Raw genomic sequence first — 14,897 nt, forward strand, 5'->3', positions numbered from 1 at the left:
ACCCCCCTCTCTCATATACCTCTCCACCTCTGGGATGTGTTATGAAAATCAATCTTATAGCAACTGATCATATAATGAATTCTGGATTGTAGTGACTGTACAAGTGTGAAAAATTAGTGTATAATGAAAAATCAGGCATCACAGTGATAAGCAAAAATAAATACATAAACCAAAAAGGTCCTGATTCCTTATTGACACAAATAAGAGAATGACCGTATACCAAGCCACTGTATAATGATGGTGCATTGTACACGTCACCCTCACTTTAATGATCAACTATTAGGCAATTGTTCATTTATACAAACTTCACATACCAGCACACTTTTCTCAACATAGGATCAGCATTTTCAATTATATGATCACTATGGTCTCTACATTCAATATATGATCAGCTGTAATCAAATCAACTTTCCATGAATGCATCCCAATCATGTGGTGAGGTTGAACTGTATAGTAATACCTCACTTAATACTACAAATCTGTTCCTAAAAACTGGGGTTGAATGAAAATCGTGCTAAGCAAGGGCTGCGTTCCAGCAAGAAAAATTATATTCTCCAAAGATTTAAAAATCACAATCTGGGGCACAGTCAATTATAAAAAAATAGATACAGTGTGGCTGGGTGTGTGTGTGTGTACTAAATGTCTGAGTCAATAAACAAGTTAAAGAAATAGTGATGCATTTCTGAAACCAAACTGTATAGCACTGCCATTATAACATGAGTTCAATGAGGTTACTTTTTTGGCCAACCACCAAGCATAAGCTAAAGATGTCTTCAACTCACCTACACTGGTGGTTATTTCACTTCACTTCCTGCTTAAACTCCAACACCACACCACTGTTCCATCACTGACACTAACACACCCAATAGTGACAGTTCAAAGGCCATCTTGGAACAAACAAATGACTGAGCTTAATCTGTGGATATCTGGACCAAAATTAAAGAGACAAAATATCCAAGAGCACATTCTCCCTACGTGTCAAGTGGGGTTGGTGGAGGATTAGTGCCCCTCCCTGTAAAACAATTAACTCTAAGCCCTTGACCACCCCGTTTGGGATACATGGCGTCTGGCAATGTATGTACGTATGTACATTCGCTGTCCAAGTGTTTACTAGGTCTGGCAGGAGGGTTTTCTGCAATGAGATATTTACTTCAGGCTTAAGTAAATAATTTCTTGTTCTCTTTGCATTTTCACTACAAGGCGTAAAACATCTGCCAGGTGGCTACCCATCATTAACCCCTTCAATAACATCAAGAAATACCATCAAAAAGGTGAGTGTGGAAAAAAAATGCTGAAAGGTGCCTGTGGAAAAATATATATATATATATATATATATATATATATATAAATCTTGAAAAGCAATGACTATGGGGAAATAAAAAAAGAGAAAAACAATGACCATGGAAAAAAAAAAAAAAAAAAGGAGTGCTGGCCACCTCCAGAGCAGAACAGTAAAAAGTGTGAGTGCCATTTACTTGGTAAATGAAATAGATGTAGCCCTTCAGACCATACATCATATACTGTATACATACTGTGTATTCAGGGTTAATGAGAAACTGTTGCCCCAACATCATGTACTAGGTATACTGTGCACTGCAAACACATGCACACTAAGAATGTGCTACAGACAGTCCCAAACCCAATAACACCACTGACATACCCTGTAGTATAACAGATGAATTATGCAGCAGCATTTCGGTGGCAGCGTTCTGGGCCACCTCCAGGCAGCGACTGACATGTGACAGCCACTGCGATGCCTCCCACCGACTCAAATACCGACGGTCTTGTTCCCAGAATTGTGAGGGATCATCTGTGCCAATAAAAACACAATATTAACCCCTTAACCGCGGGGCGTCACTTTCGTGACGCTTGGGAGCAAGGGATCATACCGCGGGGCGTCGCTTTTGTGATTCTGTGTTATTTTGAATTCACCCAGGCTTCCAAGTGGGGGCTTGTATCATCTATCAGTACTGCCAATGTCCAACACTAGTCAGCACTCCTAATCTCATCTGTACTCCCATCCATTGTTGACAATTCAGCCATTTCTCCCCGTTCTTGACTCCCCTCCCTACCCCCCCTCCATTACCCTATCCTCTCGCCTGCCCGGCCATGCTACGCTAAGTAAATCTTCCCTGGAATTTTTCACTGATTTCATCCATTGAAATAAGCCCTATGCCCTATTCTTATACCAAATAATATATACAAGAAAGAAATAAGGTAAGTGAGAGTGCCATACACCTGGAATTGGCTAATTATCACCTGACAACACCTCACGTGCACTCGTTCGCTAATTTTCGCTGTTTTTTTCCCCTTGAAATATGCCGTATAATCTATTTTCGTAATAAATATACATATAAGGAGGGAAGGGAGAAGCCTAAGTGATATTTACATTCACCTGGAACTACCTAATTTATAATGTATTGTCTAGATTTCCTGCCAATCATTTCAGTGAAATACATAGCTGTTTCAAGAGCTACGTTGGTAGTACTGAATATCCCCTAAGTAGGCCTCTACCCGGGCCGGCCCTCCCTCATCAGTTCTCTCTCTCTTCCGAAGAGGAGGTCCGCCTGTTCCTCTTGCTGACTTCAGGGCCTTTTTCACCCCCATGCAAAGGGCCCTGTGACCTTTACCCCCTACTAAACCTCGTGTGGAAAGAGGTAAAGGGCTGACAATTGATAAAAGAGTGACTACGATCTTTCTATTGAGTAAAACAGTGCAAGTGGAATTGTAAATAATGTATAAATAATGTGTAAACAGCAAGTGAAAGTAATGAATGTAAATATACGTGAACAATGGAAAATAGTTTTATAAGTTACTTCAAGTGACAGTGCATAACACAGTGTAAATAAAATAGAAATGTAAATAACGTAAATAAAATAGAGAACGTAAATAGAAATGTAAATGAGTAGTAGTATAAGAATACGAGTATATACCCTAGGAGTAATGAAAGTGAAAGTTTCACTCTAGCATGTCTGAATACTATGAGTTATGAATGTGAAGATGAAAGTGACATTCACTCTCAATGCTAGTATACAGGACGAGAAAGTGAATGCTACGTATTTTACTGAAAGAAATTGAATCCCTGCAGTGACAATAAACTAATACTACTGAAGGAAACTTATGGATAAAGACTGTAGATATTGTTACGGTGGCGCCAGCCCGGGGCTATTACAAAAAGACAACAAGTCAGCCTTAGATGATCGGCCTTCACTGCGTTGCAAAAATAACGCAGACCCCGGCACTGACACTCCGCAAACTAGAGAAAAACTGCGCAACGGAAAAGTACTTACTTAAGAACGCAACACTCTGTACTTTGATAATAAAACGGAACAGCCTACCTATAGATCTAGCCTACTATCGTCACTACCGGAAGTAATACCGCCCGAGACAGTATACAGGAACACCTCCCACTTACTTCCGGTGGTGACGACTTCTACTTAACCCGTGTCCAAGGGGGAACGCAGTTAATGGCTCACGATAGTTCTCACTAGCCTTGTGCAAAGAGATGGGATTAAACAGTGTAGGGGTTAGGGGTGTGTGTGTATGTACGTGTGTTGGGGGAACGTTAATTAAGGCAGCGAGAAACTACGGTGAGCCAGACTGGCCCTCCAAAGACAACAAGGTCACAAAACACAATAAAATAACTACTTTCCTCAGTCAGCAACAAAAAGAATAAAAATAAACTTAAATGAAAACGCCAGCTCGGCATAAAAATAACTGGGGAGAGAGAGAGTGTACAAACACCCGATACTAAAGCTGGCTGGGAAGATACTGGCTCTGATCAAGGCTCGTGCACGGCCAAGCTCGAACGCATGAATCAAATTAATTAATAAGAACTTATATTCGTGCCCCTCTCTCTCTCTATACAATGAATTGGTACTTCTAATGCAAGCAAAACATCATTAAATATACTGGTAGCTCACATAAGACAATCAAAATAATCAAATGCATACTCAGCATGGTATAAAATAAAATTGCCCTCAGTGGCGGGAACGAAAGAAACAAAAGAATTTGTAGCACTCGCTAATATAAACTCCGCGAATGACGCGGATACATACTGCATAATCCCCCTAGCCCAGCTGTAACGGCTGCACCCGTGGGAACAGAAAGGCGGACAACGTAACACGCCCTTCCCCAAGGGAAAATTTTGAGCCCTGGATCAAAATTTTCGAATCAAGACCCTGACCCCTCCCTGGATAAACAATCAGCAATTACGTTATCAATCCCCTTAATATGCTTAACTTCTAAATTGTACTCTTGCAAAAGCAAACTCCAGCGGGTCAAACGCTGGTTCTTAAATTTAAACTTGTTCAAAAACTGCAGGGGATGATGGTCAGAATAAATCTTGATCACAGGGCCAAAAGGGGGCAGGTAGACAGCAAAGTGTTGCAGGGCCAGGATAATCGCTAATAACTCCTGCTCTATGACGGAATAGTTCTTCTGGGCTCTATTAAACTTCTTTGAGAAGTATGATATGGGATGTTCAACCTGGCCCTCATCTGGCTGCATCAACACTGCTCCTACCCCTACTCGGCTAGCATCAACTGCCAGCACAAAAGGTTTGTCAAAATCTGGTGCACGCAATATAGGGTGGTGGCACAGCAGAGACTTAACCGTAATAAAAGCTTGCTCACACTCGGCTGTCCACTGCCACTTCTTATCCTTGCGCAATAAGTCAGTAAGAGGGGCAAGCACTGTGGAGTAATTCCCAATGAATCTTCGGTAATAGCCGATCATGCCCAAAAATCGCTGGAGGGCACGGCGACACTGGGGTGCTGCAAAGTTGGAAATGGCATCCACCTTAGCCCGAGGTGGAGCCACTTGCCCATGTCCCACAACAAATCCAAGGTACTGGACCTTAGCACGTACGAACTCGCACTTGTCTAAGTTGACTACTAAGCCAGCTTCCTCCAACCGCTTAATGAGCATTTCCACATGATCAAGGTGCTCCTCCCACTTGGTGTCATACACAATGACATCATCGATGTAAACGACACAATTGGGTATGCCATCCACCACTTTATCCATAAGCCTCTGGAAAGTGGCTGGAGCATTCTTCAATCCATAAGGCATCACCTGGCACTGATATACTGCACCACTGACAACAAAGCTAGCCACTTGTTTAGCCCATTCCGTCAGCGGGACCTGCCAGTATCCTTTTACTAAGTCAAGTTTGGTGATATAAGTGGCATTTCCCACCTTGTCCACGGAGTCATCAACCCGAGGTAAAGGATAAGCATCGGTCTTAGACAGTGAATTAACTTTCCGGAAGTCCACACACAACCTAACCTTCCCATCTGGCTTCGGCTGCAAGGTAACTGGTGAACTCCACTCACTGAAACTCCTCTTGATCAATCCATGGTCCAACATATACTTGATCTCATTATCGAGAGCTTTCTGTCTGATAGGGTTGATGCGGTAAGGAGCTAATTTTACAGGCTTACTATCCCCAACGTCAATGTCATGAGTAGCCCAAGTTGTCAATCCCGGTGAATCTCCAAAAACTTTCGGATGTTTCCATAATCTGTTGCACAGCTCTTCTCGCTTTACTGGATCAAGGTGTCGCAATTTCTCCACCAGAGCTGCATAACCATTGCCCTCCCATAGGTCAGCTGGTAACATCTCACCACGACTAAGCACTTCCTCCTGCTCCTCCAACTCACTACCAACCACCAAAACTACAGGAGCGCTCTTATCCCTGGTTCCCTCAACGTCCACTCCAAAATCACCTTCCAGGGACTGTGGCTGTAACCCTGGTCCACTACTCACATCACCGGCACCAACAGCTCCCTCCACAGCACGTTCCTTTGATGCCACGTCCTCCTTTCCCCGTCCTTCACATCCCAGGTGAGAGACATCAGCAGTCATCCCACAATGAGAATCAACTGGGCGGTAGTATGGCTTCAACATATTAATGTGGCACAACTGAGTACTCTTCCGCCTATCTGGGGTAACAATTAGATAGTCAAGTTCCCCAACTCTCTTCTTCACAATATAAGGACCACTGAATCTAGCCACCAGAGGTTTTCCTTGCATGGGCAGCAGTGCCAAAACTTCATCTCCTTGCTTAAACTCACGACTTCTGACTTTCTTATCGTAATGAGCCTTCATTTTCGCTTGAGCCCCGATTAGATGGTCACGGGCAAGCTCTAAAGCGCAATGCAGTCTCTCCCGAGTGAGGCAGACATAGTCAAGCATGGATTCCTGGTTGCCAGATTTGTTGTTACTCCAGGCCTCTCGCACCACATCCAAGGGACCACGAACTCTGTGCCCAAACACTAACTCATTGGGTGAAAACCCTAACGACTCAGTTGGTACCTCTCTCACTGCAAACATAACAAAGGGTACCGCTAGGTCCCAATCCTTTCCACTATCATAGCAGAAGGTGCGCAGCATTGTCTTTAAGGTCTGATGAAGCCTCTCCAGTGCACCTTGTGACTGCGGATGGTAGGCACTGGACAAAATGTGTTTGATGCCCAACTCTGTCATTGTCTGCTTAAACAAATTAGATGTAAAATTTACTCCACGGTCTGACTGCAACTCCTTGGGCAGGCCAAAATGAGTAAAGAACAGGATAAGTTGCTTGACTACTGACTTCGCCTGCATGCTTCTGATTGGTATAGCCTCTGGGTATCGCGTTGTAACATCCATTATGGTTAACAAATACTTGTTTCCAGCAGAAGTAGGAAGTAAAGGGCCCACAATATCAATGATTACCCGGGTAAACGGAGGTTCAACTGCAGGAATGGGAATCAAAGGGGCCACAGGAAGAACTTGATTAGGCTTGCCCACTATCTGACACGTGTGACAGCTCTGGATGTACGCAGCAACTTGTCCCGGCATACTTGGCCACCAAAAATTATATCTTAAGCGCTGCACTGTCTTTCTGTTTCCCAAGTGACCTGCTAAAGGTCCCTCATGTGCTAACTGTATTAACGGCACCCTATACTGCACAGGAACCACCACCTGCACTAACTCACCCACTCCTCCATCCACCGTGGCGCCAGTGGGCGTCCATCGGCGATGTAAAACATTGTCTTTAATCAGGAACTCCTCCTTACCACACTCCATACTTCTTTCTTCCCCTACTCGAGCAAACAAGGGCTTTAATGTTACATCCTCCTGTTGCTTCACCCTCCACCCTGCTGGCCCAACACCCGCCAGCTCTACTGAGGACTGAGATAAGGGACTGGTCGGGACACTGGATTGCGAAGGGCGATCAATCTCAGCGTCACCTCTAGTACACTCGACAGGGGGAGGAATGTCAGACTCCACACTGACATCATCATCACCTCTACCCTCAACAGTGACACTCTGTTCCTCAGGCGCGTTTGACGGTGGTCCTGCATCCCCGCAGTCGACCCCAGCGTCCTGAAATTCTTCTAATTCAGTCGGTGGGCTGGGTTCAGTCTCCACACAGACACACTCAGCACCACCTCTAGTGTCCTGAGTGGGAAATGGGGGCGGCACCCATGCACGCATTCCCACTCTCCTCACCCACCACAGCAACACTCTGCTCACTAGGTTCCTCCATTGGTGGCCCTGCCTCACCACAGTCGACCCCAAGAACCTGTGACTTCACCAGTTCTTCCTCCCGGGCTGCAACCTGTGCCATAGATCTTGTAATTGCACAGACCGGGAACATGGCTTCCACTTCTGCATCAACTTCAATACCAATTTCTGGGGCGTCAAAACACTTCTCTGCCACAACAACTGGTGGGGGAAGAGATGGAAATACTTTCTCCCCAGCCAGGTCGTTCCCCAGCAGAAAATCAATCCCCTCTACTGGCATTACATCAGCAACAGCTACTTGAGCTGCAGCCTGAACAATGGGGCAATCGAGTTCCACATGAACATAATCATAGTATTCATCTGAGTTCATGCCTCTACACAGCACATACTTCCCTGAGTTTACAGGCCCTCCAGTCACGTTTTCTGCACACAGACTGTTGTGCACAGGTATCACGAGCCACAGTAACTGGATAACTGATCCCATGAATTTTCACTGTGCCGTGACACATAAAAGGTTTACACCAGTCTAGGGACGATTTCTGAGGCAGTTCATCCGGAGGTGGCGTAGCATGTTGGGTAACTTTTCCAGCCTGAGCTGGCAGAGAGCACAACCGGCTACACTCCAGCTTTCCACAGACTTCTCCCTCACCGTTACCACTCTCCCAACTCCTCTCGTTCACCTGACTCGAACCTATAACTAGTGCCACTGGTTTGGCATTTTGGGAGGCCTTCCACTTAGGGCAGTTAGGCTTGATGTGCCCACTCTGTTTGCAAAAGTAACAAACTAGCTTCGAACTGGATACAGGGCTCTTTCTCCCTGAATTCTTTTTCTCCTCTGAACTTCCCTTGGACTGATTCACGGGAGATTTATCCCAGGCAGGGCCACTCACAGTCCTCTCCCTGGAATACTGAAAATTAGCATACTTGACCCCCATACTCCGCAAGGCAAACACCCGGTCATCAGCCCACGTCGCTGCTTCCTTCACGGTCTTGAATCTCTTCTCCCTAATTTTAACACCAATTTCTTTATCAGCCATGTTGGTAAAATGTTCCATCAAAAGCAGTTCACGCACCTCGTTATACGAAGTGGCGCTCTCACTCAGCAACCACTCGTCTAACCTCTCCTCCAGATACCTGGCGTAGGCCATATAGGTGTCAGCAGGCCTTTTCCGAGCACCACGGAACAACAACCGATAAGCCTCTGGTCTAAGTTCATATACCTTCAGGATGGCTGTTTTAAATTCATCATAATCATCTACATCCTCAGGGCTCAACCTATTATACACTTCCAAGGCTTTTCCCTTCAGCACATTAGATACCAACCCCACCCAGCGCTGCCTTGGCCACTCAAACTCCCTAGCCTTCTTTTCAAATCTAACAAACCATTCTGTCACCTTCAACTCATCAAATGCTGGCACTAATTTTAGACTCCTTGAGAACCAACTCTCCCTATCCTCTGCACGGCCTGAGGTTTGGGTATCTGAAGTTGGTCTATTGGCAGTCACCTCCAAGCGAGTCTTCTCCAGCTCAAATCGCATTTTTTCACGCTGCAACTCCATCTCCTCTCTTGCACGCTGCATCTTCATCTCCCTCTCTTCTTTTGCACGCTGCATCTCCATCTTTTTCAACTCCAACTGCAACTGAGCCTCCGGTGACAAGACTCCAGGGTATATGGGAGTGGAATGAACAACTCCAGGGAAAGCACTAGACATACCTGGGGGAACTGCTCTAAACTGGCTCGGCGGCATCATAGATGGTAATAGCGGGGTAGCAAAACAAGGCATTTCAGCACCATAGTCAAACTCAGGGCTCACACGGGGAGTACCTTTGCTATGTGCCTCTCGTTGTTCCATATTTTCCATATCCACAGGTGACTCAGCACGTACGCGATCTGGTGTAGACACGCGTGACTCCATGGCGACAAATCAATGGCAGTACTGAATAATGAAATACTAATGCTGACTGAGAAACTACAAACACATCAACTTCACCTCAAAGCACAGAGAACGCCAAGGTAACGATATCCTAGCAAGAAAAAGGCACTGTTAGGATATCCTGATGCGAGGTCGCCACTGTTACGGTGGCGCCAGCCCGGGGCTATTACAAAAAGACAACAAGTCAGCCTTAGATGATCGGCCTTCACTGCGTTGCAAAAATAACGCAGACCCCGGCACTGACACTCCGCAAACTAGAGAAAAACTGCGCAACGGAAAAGTACTTACTTAAGAACGCAACACTCTGTACTTTGATAATAAAACGGAACAGCCTACCTATAGATCTAGCCTACTATCGTCACTACCGGAAGTAATACCGCCCGAGACAGTATACAGGAACACCTCCCACTTACTTCCGGTGGTGACGACTTCTACTTAACCCGTGTCCAAGGGGGAACGCAGTTAATGGCTCACGATAGTTCTCACTAGCCTTGTGCAAAGAGATGGGATTAAACAGTGTAGGGGTTAGGGGTGTGTGTGTATGTACGTGTGTTGGGGGAACGTTAATTAAGGCAGCGAGAAACTACGGTGAGCCAGACTGGCCCTCCAAAGACAACAAGGTCACAAAACACAATAAAATAACTACTTTCCTCAGTCAGCAACAAAAAGAATAAAAATAAACTTAAATGAAAACGCCAGCTCGGCATAAAAATAACTGGGGAGAGAGAGAGTGTACAAACACCCGATACTAAAGCTGGCTGGGAAGATACTGGCTCTGATCAAGGCTCGTGCACGACCAAGCGCGAACGCATGAATCAAATTAATTAATAAGAACTTATATTCGTGCCCCTCTCTCTCTCTATACAATGAATTGGTACTTCTAATGCAAGCAAAACATCATTAAATATACTGGTAGCTCACATAAGACAATCAAAATAATCAAATGCATACTCAGCATGGTATAAAATAAAATTGCCCTCAGTGGCGGGAACGAAAGAAACAAAAGAATTTGTAGCACTCGCTAATATAAACTCCGCGAATGACGCGGATACATACTGCATAATCCCCCTAGCCCAGCTGTAACGGCTGCACCCGTGGGAACAGAAAGGCGGACAACGTAACAATATATATAAGTGTTATATAGTAATAGAAATATAAAGTGTGAGGGGTTTTATGAATAATAAATGACAGACTACCAAGAGCGAACTAGCGCAAGTGCGACGGTCAGACGCGCTCGTAATTTTCATTGCTTTCACAGTGTTTTTTTTTTTTGGAGTATGGATCCCAAACTACTTGAAAATCATAGAGTAGTGTTTATAGTGTTAATATCTGGCTGTGGTAATCATATTACGGGTTGTCGGGAAGTGTGAAGTGGAGACTTCGTTACCCACTTCAGAGGTCTCCACAAGTCCTACGGTAACTGACGAAGGCTCAACAAACATTCCAGGAGAAAGCTGAAGGTATGTGCCATAAGCATATATAATTTTAATATTCTAGGACTAATAACTGATTTTTGGCAAATATTTTTTGAGAGTCTGTCGGAGCCCGAATAACCCCGCGGCACATGCAAAACATCGGTAAACATGCCCGCGGTGTAGGGGTTAAACTCTTTGAGACAACACAAGTAAAATCATCATCATTAACCTGACCTCTTCTTCCCACCTATGAAAAAAAAAAAAAGGACCTAGCAAGTGTGCCAAATTAAAGGGCCACACTCTCATTAACTCATCATTCAAGTCCCTGGAATCCTGACTTCACCTAATAGGCATAAATTTACACACTTACACACTTAATATTATCTATCAGCTAGGGTGAATTAGGGTGGTAGGATGAGGGTCATACATACTATCTATCTGTACTCCAATACTCTGTCTATCTGCAATCCAGTGCTTTACTATCCCTGGATATATAAGCTATCTATCTGTATGCTGTCTATCTATCTGCATGCTAACTGTTCTTAGATATATACTATCCATCTGTATGCTTACTGTCCCTGGATATACTGTATATACTATTTACAGTATCTATATACTTTACTGTCCCTGGATATATCTATTTGTACACTTTACTGTCCTTGGATATATCTATTTGTACACTTTACTGTCCTTGGATATATCTATTTGTACACTTTACTGTCCCTGGATACATCTATTTGTACACTTTACTGTCCCTGGATATATCTATTTGTACACATTACTGTCCCTGGATATATCTATTTGTACACTTTACTGTCCCTGGTTATGTCTATCTCTACGCTTTGCTGTCCTGAGATATATATATATATATTGTATACAATAAAACATCGATATAACGGACTTCAATAGACCGGAATTTGCTTTTATCGGAATGAGGAGCTACCGGACTAAAGTCTTATATATATATTGCAAAAAGTCCGATAAAGCCAGAAGCAGTCCGGACTGCCTGACCACTTCAGCAATATTCACCATGATAAGGCAAATAAAAAACATATTTATCAGTGTACAGTACAGTATTATTGTATATATTATACCATTTGATTATTGTATTTCACTCTCATCTTAAATGCCAGGACCAACTTTCCTAGCCCCGGGCTCCTACGCTCCTCATGAGGCAATGCAGAATTAGACAATGGGTGGATGGATGGATTATTGTATTGAATGTATAATACAGTCCTGTACTGCAATGGTAGTGAAAACAGTTTAAAAACTGTTGATGCGATCCAGACCAATGTCTGAAATATCGGTAAAAGTACAGGTTACCAGGGGGAAGTCTGGATGTTGCTTTTATCGGAATTTCACTTTTTTCATAAAGGCTTGGGCCCCAATTAGTCCGTTATAGTGAGGTCTTACTGTACTATCTTTCTGATGTCTAATACTTTGCTATCTTATAAGGAGCAATGGAGTCTGGCAAAATAAAAATATAACTCTCTCTTTCTCTCTACCTGGTGTGTGTAACTCCTTAAGCTTCAAGTAGGAGAGTTGTATGTCCTTGAGTGATGGCAGGATCTGGTCGAGGTCAAGTATGGTGGGCTGGAGCTTTGTTGGGTGACACCGATGCACCAGACCCATCATGCGATTCTCCTGCTGCCTGGAAACACACCCAAGCAGCACTTCAGATATTGGTATGCATTTAGTCTCAATCCAGTGACGTACGGTACTTCATAACATACTCCAATCCAGTGATGTACTTTCTCTCTTATTCTCTCTATCAGTGCACAATTTTATTTTTGATAGGAAAGGGCTGAGTCCCAAGGAGGTGGTGAAGTGGGGAATGAGAAAGCTTGGGATCGAGTGGCTGGTTAGGGTGGTTATGGCCATGTGTGTGCAGCCAGGTAAGGGTGAATGGAGATTTGAGTGATGAGTTTTCCATGAATGTTGGTGTGCACCAGAGGTCAATCTTGAGCCCCCTGTTTTTTATCATGGTACTTAAAGCCCTCTCATGTGACTTCAAAAATGAACTCCCGTGGGAGATGTTGTATGCTGATGACTTGGTGTTGATTGCAGAGAATGAAAGGGAGGCGGAGAAGGGAGGCAGAGAAAAGATTTAGGAAGTGAAGAGATGGTATGGGACATAAGGGCTTAAGAGTAAATGCACATAAAACAAGAGTGATAGTATCTAGGGTTTGTGGCAGTACTGTCAAAGAAGAGGGACAGCGGCCATATGTAATTTGCTACAAGGGCGTAGGAATTATTTCCACCTTGTGCAGTGTTTGTAATAAGTGGGTGCATAAGAGATGTAGCGGTATTAGAGGTAAACTGCCAGATAACACTGATTTCATGTGTGTGTTGGGGATAGCATGTGGAGATTGTCAGGTGTGAAATGTCTGAATTTGCTGGTGAGTCTCTCGAGTGTGTGGAAGAGTTTTGTTATCTGGGAGTTATGCTATGTGCTCAGTGGCTAGAGGAGTGGTTGGAAGAAGTTCAGGGAGCTGTTGCCTTTCCTGACATTGAGAGGGCTCTCCCTGCATGGTAAGCGGTCTTTGTATGCAGCATGTGTCTGGTGTGTAATACTGTATGGTAGTGAGACCTTGGGCAGTAAAAGAAGAGGATATTCGCAGGCTCTGACGTACAGAAATGACAATGATTAGGTGGATGTGCAGTGCGCCCCTGCGTGCAAGGCCTGGGGGGCTAGGTTTACGATGGTAGAGTTGAGAGGTAGGATGGGACAGGAGTGTATTGGTGTTGTGATGAGGGAGGTGGTTTGGGCATGTGGAGATGATGGGGGATGATAACTGGGTGCAGAAAGTAAGAAGTGTTAATATAGGGGGTGGAGCTGCGAGAGGCAGACCGAAAAAGATGTGGGACAAGGTCACTCAGTGTGACCTCAGGGTTAAGGGACTGAACAGGGAGGCTGCCAAATTCGAGCGGCACGGAAAGCCACCATTAGGTGACCGAGGCCAACGCATGCAATAATGTTGGACCCTTCAAAAATAATTGTTAAACAGGGTTTGGTCATTGCTGGGCAGGGTAGGGTGTATATTACCATTCATCTGTGGGTGATAAGCACCTCTGTTCACTACATCTCATTCAAACATCTACGACTCCAGCAAAGGCAAAAAGAAATGGCAGGCAATGGACTTCTATACTTGACTGTAGATAATAAACCAATGCCCAGGACTTACTTGTCTGTGATTCCCGGTGATATTTGCGCCATCCGTACCAGGGCAGCACCGGCCACAGCGCCCCAACACCACACAGGTGGTCGAGTGCCCTGGAAGTGTTGTGCTGCTGCCTCCAGCTGGGCATCTAGAAGGTCACGCGGCACAACAAGCACTGTTGGTAACCTGACAAAGGACAATAATAATATTTACAGTCAATATCATCTGCTTTAGCAATATCTAATTTGATTTGCTGTATCTGTATTAAAAACCTGCCTTACAATCATTTCATCCAGAATCTTGCTTACAACGGACCAAACACCGGGTTTCCCAACTATCTATCAGGCAGGCAAGAACACAGTATATTCCATGGCAAGTCATCATGAATATGGAAGTTTACTATGTTCCCCAGAGTTCTGTTCTCTTACCCACACTCTTCAGCTCATACATGCATGTTATTCCCACACCACAACCACCCACAAGCACCACCTCATATGCACTTAACATTATCATACCACTACAAATCACATCACGGACACAGCCACCTCATTGCAACAAGATTACTTCAATACACTTCAGACATGGGTCAAAGACAACAGGCTAACAATTGCTCCAGCCAACTTCACCACCACCCTAATCACCAGTGACAACTACGAGTACAGATACACACCTAACATCACACTGATGTACCCACGTCAAATGCACCCTCCACTAACAACCCTTTGAGTGACATATGACACTGGACACACCTTCAAGGACCATATACATGAGAGAGGTGCTGAAACCCCAGACTAAACACACTTAGGGCACTTACTGGGCCAGATTCTGAACAACAGAGACACACTGTCCTTACTCTACACACAACAAACAGTATC

General features: G+C 44.4%; 1 protein-coding gene across 1 annotated transcript in view; it reads right to left on the minus strand.

The window, feature by feature from the left end:
* Positions 1-14,897, minus strand: part of LOC145418625 (uncharacterized) — a 54,210-nt gene that overhangs the window by 6,576 nt on the left and 32,737 nt on the right. Inside the window, 3 exon segments of the mRNA XM_080286990.1 lie at positions 1,661-1,810; positions 12,367-12,534; positions 14,003-14,208. Coding sequence (XP_080143116.1) covers positions 1,661-1,810; positions 12,367-12,534; positions 14,003-14,208 — 524 coding nt within the window.

The sequence above is a fragment of the Coenobita brevimanus genome, chromosome 115, assembly GCF_032717465.1.
Source record: "Coenobita brevimanus isolate Jiangsu-jjx chromosome 115, ASM3271746v2, whole genome shotgun sequence".
Classification (NCBI taxonomy): domain Eukaryota; kingdom Metazoa; phylum Arthropoda; class Malacostraca; order Decapoda; family Coenobitidae; genus Coenobita; species Coenobita brevimanus.